The 13,375-nt window shown below is 29.1% G+C and overlaps 1 protein-coding gene across 4 annotated transcripts in view; it reads left to right on the top strand.

The window, feature by feature from the left end:
* The window catches only part of LOC105287167 (ecdysone receptor), a 50,976-nt gene that overhangs the window by 20,830 nt on the left and 16,771 nt on the right, over window positions 1–13,375 (top strand). The window contains exons 1-2 of one of the 4 annotated variants that reach the window (XM_026970705.1): window positions 3,069–3,586; window positions 6,264–6,652. The exons of 2 other annotated variants lie outside the window; for them this stretch is intronic. In XM_026970705.1, the coding sequence (XP_026826506.1) occupies window positions 6,355–6,652 (298 nt within the window). In that variant the 5' untranslated portion in view covers window positions 3,069–3,586; window positions 6,264–6,354. Of the gene's footprint in view, window positions 1–3,068; window positions 3,587–6,225; window positions 6,653–13,375 lie in introns of those variants that run through there. One more of the 4 variants, XM_026970704.1, reaches the window with a different exon arrangement.

Genomic DNA, 13,375 nt, shown 5'->3' with positions numbered 1-13,375 from the left:
TTGGCCAGGATCCATCCATGAATTTTTGCGATTGGGATTGTCTTATAGAATTCAATTTTCATAATCCGTAATAATCTGATGCAAGAAATCATTCCGTTTGACCCGACTTAACAAAGACAGTGCGTTGTCGTACCGTTCTCTTCAGTCAAATCATGCGGCACCCATTCTTCTTTCTTCTGAATCTTTCCCATTTGATGCAAACGATCAGAAATAGCTTTTTGGCTGATTCTCAGCTGTTCCGCAAGCTCTTGAATTTGCGCTGTGTTTTTATTTAATAATGCCTGCAGCGCTTGTCTGATTCAAACTTGACAATTTGTTCAGAACATTTAATCACAAATTACTCAAAAACCTGAAAACGTGCTGGGGAAATTCTGCTACCAGATTCATTTTCGCAGCGTCAAAAAATCTATCAGATTTTTTGCCTTTTGTAACTAACAAAACGTAAAATTTCGCAGGTCTGTGTTGTTATTTAGATGTTCTGAACCGTTTGTGAAACAGAATTCTTCGAGGTCGGCCTAAATACCGAGAGCAAAAGTTTTAGTCGCTTCTACACAATAATGCAAAATTATACACGCGATTTCTTCGCCAGAAAAGATATCATAGTGCTCGAATATCTTTCATATTCGCCTGATCCCGCTTCGTGTACTTTTGGCTATTCCCAAAACTTAAATTGATTATAAAAGGAAAGCGTTGCTACACTATTCAGGACATCCAAAGAGTTTTGATTCGCGGTTTTGAAGATGGAGTGTAGTGACTGCTTCGAAAAAATTTTTGATCAGTTTCAGCGTTGTATTGACTCAGGAGGAGTGTATTTTGAATATAAAATAAATAAAAACAAAAAATAATATGTGTGTGGGCGTCTTGTTTTTTTTTCTCTACCAGTCGCACCAGAGTCTGGATAGATCGTACATGTGCATACGTACGAAAAGGCATTGCGCATGTGCGCATATCAGAATCGTGTTACGAACATGGGAGAAGGTCGAAACAGGGCTGAAAGTTATTATCTAACCGAGAGCTACCAGGGTGGGTCATGGCCAGAGAAAGGAGGACAACCCTTAATGTACTTAAGCAAGCCAGAACACACCGAACATACTAATTTCAAACTAACTGGATATACTTGAACCCTAGTATGGCAGCAGATATTTGCATCTGCATGTATATTCGAAAGTATCGCGTTAAAAATATACAGTTTTTGATAATATTATATTTTTGGGATAGTAATAAATTCAAACATTTTGAAAAATATTAATTTCAGCTTAGTAATCTGTGCCAGAAGCAGTGAACGATGGTTGCGTTTAATATGTGTATATATAGAATTGATATACTTGAATTACTGTCAAGTTTTAATATTTTTTAATATTTCTTTTTTAATATTTCTAAATAATAGGAGATTCAAAAAGACCTCTTCAAAACAAAGATGCAAGGAAGACGTCAAGTACACGCGCTTGTTGGTTTTAGGGGATAAAGTATAATATAATTATATTTTATTTCAGTGTGTGTATATATATATATATATATATATATATATATATATATAGACGCCAAACTACGAGAAAATATAGGAGAGAATATAGGAAAGAATATTTTATTTTAGTATTTGTGTATATCTACCATAATAAGTGTGAAACAGAAAATCATTATACGTTAGTATGTATAAATAACATTCCTACAAAAATCGTGATATCCGAAAATATCGCCGAAATAACTAATAGAAAAATATAGAAAAGCATATTTTATTCATAGTATTTGTGTACCTCTATTATTATTAAAAAATCACAAAGCACAAAAGAGTAATATAAGTACAATTAAATATTACATTAAAATTCGGGAAATCATTTACAATTTTGATTAGAATAGTTTTTCTTGCAATATATTACCCGAAATACGTTATCGTGATTAAAAAATATATAATTATAATTATATAATAAAAAATATGTTTTTAAAATATAACATAGTGAAATATTATAGTAAATGTATACAATTTGTTTAACGGAAAAAATTTGGCGTTGTTGCATTAACTGTGGTATATCCCTATCAATACAAACCTAAATGCAATATGTATCTTCGTATATCATGCAAGATAATATCATAAAATATTATAAAATAATAGAATTTACGTTGCAGTTGTTATATTTTTTTTATTCGATATAATTTATAAATTGATAAGATACATTTCTTTCTTGTTTCATATTTTAAAATCCAACAGTGTCAAGTTCTTTTGCATTAAAAATATGGTAAATGTTAAGATTAAGGATGATCCATTTTTATTATTAATAATTTTATAAGAAACAACGAGTAATGGCTGAAACCTTTTGCAAGTTAGAGCATGTCCTTGACAATATATGTCAAGGATATTGAAATCAATGAGGTCGCCTCTAATCTTAATATCTACCGGAAAAAACTTAAAAAAATATGCAAATATATTTTAAGCATCAAACTTTATCTAATCACAATATCTAAGTTCTTATCTTGTCTAAGATATTATTTCATTACAATGTCTAAATCTAAAATGCATTAAAATGCTAAAAGTTAATGTTTATGAAAAGCTAGTATTCAAGAATGTTTTTATTCTCAAGAAAAATTCTACGTAGTGAAAATTATATTATACATGTTTAACTAAAATCTATATCCAAATGTTCAACTGCAGTTTAAATAAACCGTCTCGATTCCACTTACTAATTATTTAGTATTACATGAATCCTATATAGAATTAATATTAATCACTTCCATTTTCTTCAATTCTGTACTAAATTGGACTACGATATACGAAAGAATTATCATTGCAATCGCAAAATGGAAAAATGTTTAATTTTATAAATAAGTATAAAAGTTGTAATGTAAAATAAAATTCAAGTTGTATTGTAAATATTATTATTATTTTATGATATTATCTTGCATGATATAGGAAAATATTACATTTTGGTTTGTATTAACATATACCACGGTTAATTCAACAACGCCAAGTGTTTTTAAAAAAATTGTGTACATATTATATTTTAAAAACATATATTTTTTATTATGTAATTATAAAAAAGAATAATAATAATAATAATAATTTTTTATGATATCATATTTTATTTGTATTATGATTATATATTGTTTAATCAAGATAACGTATTTCGGACACATGGGTTTATTCAATCATGAAAAATGTACAATGCATAATGCAAGACGTGCGATGATAGCGAAAGTTGTAAAGACAGATCCACTGGAGCCTCGACAAACGCTCCGCCACCGCCACTGGCTCTCCCTCGTGTCCGTCCGCGCTACTCGTTCTCTCGAGTGCGCTGTGTGATTCGTACGATCCGTCTGGCCTCAGTCGAAGGCGAACCGTCAGCGTTGCGGTGTCGTTTTTACCGTGGTTTCCAGTTCCGACGTCCAGTTGCGTCAATGATTCTAGAATATTCGGCACGTCCGTGGAGAATATTCGATGCACGATGATGCGTGTGTGAATACGCGTGTGCGCGAATAATCACGGAATTGGTTGCACCGATGTGAGACCGTGTCGTGCGTCCGTTCATCGTCGACATTATCTGCATCGAGGGAAATAAGGATAGAATGCACACACACGCACACACACACCGAGGTTTAATCATTTAGGAATCAAACACACGGACACCTGAGAATGAAAAATTTGATGGCGTAAAAGTTCTGCAAATTAAATATCGCTGTTAGTCACTTATTCGCTCCGTAATCCGAATTATGCGACGTGATTGAACGATATATTTCTGACGGATTGCGACGCGTCAATGGCGTCGAAGCCATTCTTTCACGCGTCGCTATTGAGGATGCACGTGCGTGTGTTAATACTCCCACTAGAGATATACTCACACATTGCAATATGAGGATGCAGAAACAGTTGTTCCTTCGTTCAAAATTTTTTAGGTTTAGTGAATACCTAAGAAAAAACTGATTAGTTATTTATTTATTACTCTCACTTGTATTAATTATTTAAACTTTAATAATTCAGTTTTATTTCAATTTACTGTGTCATGACATTTCTGAATAATTTCTTAATTTTATCACATATTCTCTAGATTGCATTTAAATTTTTAATAGTACACAGACCTCAGTTATATAAAACAGTCTAAAAACAGTATAACAAAATAAATACAATAAATAAAAAAATAAAGAATATATTTAGAGTGATGAAACTAATTATATTACTTAAAATTACTTAAACAAAAGTTTTTAAAAATAGTAAAAAGAAAATAATAAGTGAGATAAACCTCACTGCTTTATTATATTTTCTTAATCTTTTTATTTCTATTATGGCGGTGTGTTGTTGATGTTTTTCCGTTTTCATAATTTAATTTGAAAAGTACGTGTAATTATGTTTTTACTAGCAGTTCTTCAAAAAGTTTCTTAGAAATTAGCTTCTTTGTAATGTCTCGAATTATTTTGTAATTTTTCAATGTAAATATTGTAATTATACTACAGGGTATATCCTAGGAAGAAACATCAATGTTTTGGGAAGGTATGGTATCGGTTATTTCAAGCAAAAATGTTCGTATACAAAAAAAAGAAAATAAAATATAAAAATAAATATATAAAATAAATTATATATATATATATATAAAAAGAGAAACCTTGATGTTGACGGTGTAATATTCATATGAGTGTATCCTATTCCAAATAATTTTCAAGATGATTTGAATTGATACCATGACTTCCCATAATATATTGACCTTCCTTCCTGAAACACTCTATATAAATAATAAATAAACTAATGGTAAACTGATAAAAGTAAACAAGAAACAAAACCCATATTCATTTTAAAAAATTCCGTGTAATATATTTATATTTAAATATTAAATTAGGAAATTAATTAAAATTAATTAATTATGAAAATTGTTGAATTTGAATGGTTTAAATTGTCAACGCATATATTAAATATGATGCATGATAGCACACACGAAATATATATCATCTAGAATGAAAATATATGTGAAAAAAATAATAAAAGCAGACGCAGGGAGAACATAGCAGTCATAAACGGAAAAGTAGGACAAAGAAAGATGTCGACCTCGATACCTCTTTCCTTATACCCTATCACGCGTGCACAACTTCTAAAGAATAAAGAGAGATCGTTATTAAATTTATTCGCCATTATTACAACCTATTGTAAAATAGTGCAAATGTCTGTCTTTTAATTTATTTCCTTTTTTAAAAAATGTTTATAGTTCTTTTACAAAATTCCTGCGAAATTTTTAAGACAGTAAATATATACGTGATATTTGTCGCTTATATCGGCAAAGTTTAACAACAACGTAAATCAAAATATGTTCTATAATAGCATTTTTGTTATAAATTAATTATGAATTAATATTAATAGCCTGGTACTCTCCATAAGTCCAGCCTATAATAGTTTATTTTCTAACAATTTTGTATTTGTATGTCTTATCGTCTTATCGCAAATTTCGTACCGCTTGTAAAAACCAAACTTATTCGAACAATTTCTGTATAACAAATATTGATCGTTTATAAATCATATATCTATAAGCGTATTATAGATAATACTTTTATATGTAATAATACATACACAAAATATTATGATATACTATTCTTGAAAAAATATTGAAAATTGCATGCTTAAGCTCTTCGTGACATTTTCAGAATAAAAAATGGGAAATATTCAAATAACTGAAAATAGAAACTTAATTACTAAAAGTAACAACTTCTTAACAATTTAAAGCATTCAAATTCAACAATTTTCATAATTAATTAATTTGAATTAATTTTCTAATTTAATATGTAATACAAATATATTACACAGAATTTTTTTTATTATTCTATTTCTTATTTTTTATTTATATTATTATATTATTATTTTTTTATTATTTTATTTTATTATTTCTGTTATTGCAATTAAAGTTTAATTTATTCTGAAAATCAATTCTAAGTTACATTCAACAAAACTATTACAAAAATAACATAAACTGTAATGCCGTCTATATCTTTGTCTTATCACAAGAAATTTCGATCAAATTTGTAGAAGAAATAAACGCTTTAGAACATTTTACATGTTTATTATCATAACACCACATGCGTTTTACACACATGCATACGCACGCACGCACACACACGCACACACTTATTTGTTTTATGTGAACATGGAAACTCAAAATCAGAAATATCAATAGTCAAGATTAATCTCATCGTTTTTCACCGATCTTGTAATCTGTGTAATCGGTCACCAATATTTCTTTAATAATTATCTTATAGGTCTTACGTAAAAATTATTGAGACAATTTTGTGATTAGTTACGAAATATTAAGGAACAATATTGTGGTAACGAAAGTGACAAGTCAAAAAGTGGAGGTGGAAAGTCAAAAAGTGGAGGAGGACAGTGAAATGTTGCAAACAATGCCACGAGTATCGGTCGCGGGCTTACGGAGAAGATGGGGCAATAAGCATAACGGAAATCTTCAAGAATCTAGTCCAGAGGTGTCGAGCACCGATACGTTCTCCTCAAATTTCCAAGTAAATTCTGGCTCTATGCGTGAAGAGGATCTTCAACTTTGGGATTTAGATCTTCATCGAGGACTTAGAACACAGTCTAATACAGATCATTATCGTGCTATCACTACTAATTCTTCAGAGTTGAGTAACAATGATCGTCCAACTTCACCGTTCTCCATCTCCACTCAAGGTAAATGTAATCAATAACGTATTGACGGTAAAAGTTATTGTTATAAGAATTGTTGAATATGATCAAAACACACACACACACACACACACACACACACACACACACCCCATGACTTTAAATCGGTTATTTTAAAATAACCGAAAATTCTTGAAATGATTTTATATCAAGAACTACTTCTCAATTTTCATATTTGTGCAAAATATAAAATGTATATTTGTGTATGAATGGGCGCGCGCGCGCGCGTGTGATTTAGTTATGATACATAATAAGACAAAACAATCACGATATGCCAAGTGAAAGGAAAAGAGAAGAAATAAAATGTAGAATGCAACCGATGAAAATAAATCTTTTTACAACAGACAGACACGTGATGATGGAATTATCGTACGAGTTGACGCAAAACTGATACAAACTGATACTGTTAGTTATCTCGCTTTAAAACAGTTTTAAATATTTAAAGAGGGACGTGAAGAAAAACAGAATGTGAATTATAACTCATTCTTATTCGAGTAAATATACAACATACTTATAAATTATTGGTACATAAAACATTGAAAATTGAATACCTTTTAATTTTAAGAAGCACTTTTCTGACAATTTTGTTAGATATATTGTTTTTGTAGAGAGATGAAGATTCTATAAATATTATTACTATACTAATAATAATGTGATAATATATGTATATAATAATATAATGCGATGCGATTCTATCTGATATCTTCAATATTTCTGCTAGTGTTTCGATTACTGCGTATTGCTTATTTAATTAATGCTTTGATTTAGTAAATATGTTTTTTCGAAAATCTAAAATCTAAAATATTATTAAGCCGATACTATATTAGAAGAGATGTTTCCATATCTATAAGATTTTTTCTGGTGGGGGTGCTAACTTAACAGACGTTAAGATTTTAATACTTTATTTTAATAATAATACTACAAATATTGCACGCACATACATGCACATATTTACTATATATAAAGAAGATAATTCAGGAATTTTCTCTAAATATAACAAAAAAAAGTAATGATCAAATAATACAGATTATTTAAAGAAAAATGCATTTTAGAATTGATATCAACAGTTTAATGCAATTTATTGGGTGAGTGCTAAGATTTATGCCTAATTTTTTATTAAAAGTAAGCCGTAATTTGGCACATAAAATTCTTTTATTAATCAATGCTGTAATCGCCGTCGTTTTTTACAATCTTTTCCCAACATTCTGGTAGCACACGGATGCGTCGTAAATATAAATTTGGCCAACAAAGAACAGTTTAAAAAGAAATAATTATAAATAATTATAAATAGTATTATTAATAGTATTTAAAAATAAATAAATATAAATAGATTATTATTAAAATAAAGTATTATAATAAATTATTTCTTTGCAATTCCACCAAACAGAAAGCATTACCTTCTCAGGATGCAAATTCGCTTTTGCCATGGATTCTGAGATTCTGCACACTCACTTTGCTAGCTTCCAAGTGCGTTTCCGTTGAACATTGTTGCACAGGATCCATTTTTCATCGCCAGTCACCAGTCGATCCAAAAACGACTCTAGTATGTATAAATTTTCAAGTACTTTTAAAAGTACTTGAAGTAGGATTAATCATTAACTTTATTAATATTTATTAATACTTATGAAATAACGAATAAATAATTGTCTTTGGATGCTGAACTATTATTGATGGATAAATATTTCTTATACCATATTTTTAGGCGTGTTGATATTTTACCATGAATTAAATTTTTAAATGCTACAAAATTAATCAAATGATATAATATCTAATTTTAGAGTATCGTATATATAAACATACGCTCATGTGATTGTTGCACTATACTCTTATTTAATACATTTAAGAGTTTATTTAATAAGTAGTGTATTTATATATTTACTTTACATAAAAAGTAATTATTATTTATATTTAATTATTCTTTAAAGTAGATTAATTATTTATATGATCTAATATTTCAAATCACATACGATATATATTATTATTATTTATTATTATTTATTAAGGCAAGGACTATAATAATTCACACACACACGTTCGTTTCTTCTTTTTTATTTTTCCAAATTATTAATTATGTTATATATATAATTCATTTTTCACTGATTTTGTGTTTTAATATTTGTACGTGCGATTGTACATTTTATATAACTAAACCATCCGATAGCAATGCTATGCTATAAAGAATTTTCGCTTTTATTTTCGTAATTGAATTCAGAGAGAAAAGTAAGTTAAGGGAATAGGTAACAACGAAATATTATTATGGAAAATACTAATAGTATCTGCGTTTTCTAAGGGAATAGAGAGATATAGGGTGCAGAGAGGAAATGACTCTTCTGCGACCAAAGCGAATAAGCGACAAACAGGTTTTCGTAACCTTTATGGCGAGATCGTTATGCATGTCTATTACCCCCTTTATCTGTTTTCATCCGCTGTGCAGTGCGCAGGCAAATTAGAAGTCATGATCAGTGAAAGTATGAGCAAACATTTTAGAAATGTAAAATAACATTATAACGCAGATAGTACATGTTTATGTGTGCGTATAGATATTTATATTGGTAAATACATTTATCGTGGACATAAATCGGTTGCTAATAGAAGTCGAAACAGACGGTCGTATAATTTTAAGATAAGTTATTTTAGTATTTATCTATTTTTGTTATTATTTATTTATTTATTTTTATATATTTTATATATTATTTTTTTCATATATTTATTTTTATAATGGCACCAAAACAAAAATACAAAGCGTCAATTATACTTTTGATTCTTTTTTTTTTATTATACTAACATTTTTCCTTTATCGCCAACTTGAGAAAATAGCCAGAAGTCACATGGAGCTAAATGAGGCGAATACAGGGGTGTTCGAATACTGTGACACAGTATAAGAAAGAATTATATTACTTATATTGTGACTGTGATGCCTTATCTGGTTAAGAAATCCCGTACAATCTTAGATTTGTGGATTATCGTGCAGATACGATCAAGATTCTTGCTCTCGGTATTGAGGTCAAACTCAACCAATCCTGTTCCATAAATGATTCAGAATAGCCAAATAATAATCGTTCACATCGTGTGACTTTCGGTATGAATTTTTTCTGTCCGATTCCTTTCGAATCGAAGAAACAACGGTGAACAATGTCTTGATTCGATTTTTCTGCACGCGCATTTTCTTCTGCCGCTTTGTGAGTGGTTCATATTGAAAACATGATACTTCATCAGATGTTCTTCACGCAATCCGGATGCATATCGAAGCGTGTTTTCGCGACTGACTATTCGACCAGTATAAGCTAATTAGAAAATTTTTTAAACAATTGTAAATCTTTCTGCATTAAGAATGTCAAAAAAGATACATATAATATTATAATTTATATTATATTTTTTATAACTGTTTTATCTTCATAAATTCTTGAGCCGTAATTCTATCGAAATAAAATGCATTTTAAATTGAATTAAATTATATAAAAAGTGTATTAAAAATTCTCTTCTCTATGCTAGCAGACGTGCTAACACCTTGAAATTTTGGCAGGTTATAGCTGAAATGTCAAGCTTAATAACACAAGCACTGATTAAGAGACGGCCCTGCAGAAAAGAATTTCGCACCAGAGATTGCAGAGACCTGTATATTGCAGATTTAAACATGATACATGTTCATTGCAAACTTTATTTGTCATGTTTAGTTTGTTCCTTATTAAGTATTCCATGTATACGAATTTTATATATCAACTTTTATATACTTCTACATTTTTCATGTAGCTTGCGAATTGTTTAGTTCATACTTAACACGCATATCTATAACGTATTTGCATTTTCCTGAATAATCAGACATATAATATTTTATATAAAATAAATTTTTAATATTTAAAAAATTTTTATAACACGATGATTGGACATAATAATAACATATTAAGTGACGTACACAGAAGGTAAATAATTTTAGAAAAATTTGATTACGCGTGAAAATATTTCTTCCTACATGTTCTAAGTACTAATGACTCGTTTTATCGGACCTTTTTTTAACAATTTATTGTAATAGTAGTATAATTGTTGGCAATAGAGAATGTATGCAATTCATCCAAAGTAAGTTTTGCTTAAATAATAATCAGAAAGAGTATAATTTTCGAGTATTCGAAGATTAGAAATATAAACTTTTTAGTGAATCTTACATTAGTGTAGAAAGTAAATAACATAGAGAAATAATTTGTAATACAATTTTTATATAATTTAATTCAACTTAAAATGCATTTTATTTTTAGAGAATTACGACTCAAGATTTATGAAGATAAAACAATTATAAAAAGACATAATATAAATTGTAATATTATATGTACATAATTATATCGTTTTTGACGTTCTTAATGCAGGAAGATTGATTTGTTTAATTGTTTAAAAAATTTTAGAATTTACATTAAAAATGTGAAATAATATGAAATAAGACGGAACACTCCGTATAATTTAAAATGTAAGCATATAACTTATTGTTAGTATAATATATTTTAAAACAGTATAATATATTTATTTTAAGTTTGATATCATTTCTGTATATAATTTATTTCTCTATATAAAAATACTAAAAATCTAATTTACACACACACACACAATAAATACTAAACTCTATAGATGTAATAAATACTAATGTAATTATAATTACAATATTATAATTATAATTTTTATTACAATTACAAATCATGTACTAAATAATAAATTTTCTATTATTTTATAACATTTATTTGTCCCGTTTTTTAACATTTTTAATAATACGGATTGTAACCATACATTCGTTATTAAAAACATCAAGGAAATGGGATGAATATACGTTGTAAGCCAATATATTGACTAATAGAGAGGCAAATATTTGCCGAGGAGTGAAATGTAATTTTTGAATCACGATTGGCAACTTCCAACGTTTCTACGTTAAGCCCAGAGACTCGACGCACGAACCGTTGTCGGCTTCAATGTTCGCAGCAAGGTTGGTTAGTGCCTTCCCTCTCCCCTTCCAACCCTCCTCCCTTCCTATCGCCCCTCCCCCCCCTCACACACACACACACACACACACACACACACACACACCACCTGTCTCTATCTCTCTATCTCTTTTTCTTTCTCGCGACGCAGCAGTGAGCGGCCTTGACTCCGGCTCTCCCGGTGAATGTCTGTATAAGTGAGCACACACACAGCATTCTTGTCCTCCTTGTTCTCTTGTCTTACCTAACAAATGGCGAGTTTTTCCCTCTCTATTTCTCCCACTATGCCGCGCGGCTACGCGCTCACGGAGAAACGAAAGCTAAAACGGGCCAGTGAGCACTGCCTTGTTTCCTTCTTGAGATCAGAAACTGGCAGACTGGTTAAGCGTGCGAAGAGAGGAAAAGACGTAGATATAAACACGTATAAAGTGGAGAGAAAAAGCGGATTTACATAGAAGAAGCCTTCAAAAAGATGTATATTAGACACAATCGACCGACACTCTTCTTATTTTCCTTACCAACTTATGAAATTTACACTTATTTTATTAATTTACATTTACTCATTAATTTACATTTATTTTCATTACGAACTTATGAAATTTAGAGGACTTATTATCAATATAAATTCAAAATGCAAAATTCTACGAAAATTTTGATCATTTACAAATTGATAAAAGATATATGTTTTTCATAAAAATCTGTAATACATGATACGACAGCGTAAAGGATCTTTAGCTCACCAGTGAGCATATTTAAATAAAAGCATGGAAGAAGTGTAATATATAAATTTCGATGTTTTAATCTTAAATTTAGTTTCTAGTAACACATCTCCTTGAGTTTTTTAAATTTAGTTATATACGTAAAATTAATTTGTAATTTTTTTTATTTTTAATAGTAAAGCTAACAGAATTATAATATTTCTCATTAAGAAGCATGTGTGAACTTACAATTTTATGAAAATGCTACATCAATTTTTATTGGAACAAATTATGCAAATTAATTTGGTGCTTTTTATGAAGAAATTGATTTTATTTACAAAAGAATAGTAAACATGTCAATTTTCGAAATATTTGCCATCATTTTCTAAAACTTTTCTCCATCTGCCAGGTAGTTGATGAAATCCCCTCTCGAAAAAAAGAAAAGAAATAAAGGCTCAATATTTCTTTACAAAAAAGCATCAAAAGCAAATTAATTTGTGCACTTAATATCTGTTATAACATAATAAAAATTAATGAAGATTTAGATAATGAAGATTTAGATTTATTTAAGACCTAATAAAACTAATAAAACTGTTAAAGAATTTAAAATTTATGAAAAGTGAGTAAAAATCAAGAAATTTTGTGCCAAAAGTATACATGCAAACGAGCGGTATCAGTCATTAATTTTACATGTGTGCACGAAATCCGAGTATTTAGAATTATCATATCTCAACAACGTGTGGACCAATTGAGTTTCTAATAGGCTTAATCGATAACGAATGTACAAATTATATATCAGATATGTACTTGCTTATTTTCTACTTCTATATAAAAATACAGTGACGCAAAATCTAAGAGCGCGTACAAAATTGTAGTCTTACGTAGTTCTAAGACACTCTGTACATGGGTAACTTTCTGTGATTTCACAGGAAAAATGTCTTGCAAAATATACATTCAATAACATAAATTTCTATTTTTTGTTTGCACAAGTTTCAATGATGTGCTCCCCTTATTATAATTCATTTAGTTTTACAATTGCTCTACGTAATGCT

This window comes from Ooceraea biroi, chromosome 6 (assembly GCF_003672135.1).
Source record: "Ooceraea biroi isolate clonal line C1 chromosome 6, Obir_v5.4, whole genome shotgun sequence".
Lineage (NCBI taxonomy): Eukaryota > Metazoa > Arthropoda > Insecta > Hymenoptera > Formicidae > Ooceraea > Ooceraea biroi.
This window is presented reverse-complemented; position numbering and strand designations above follow the sequence as displayed.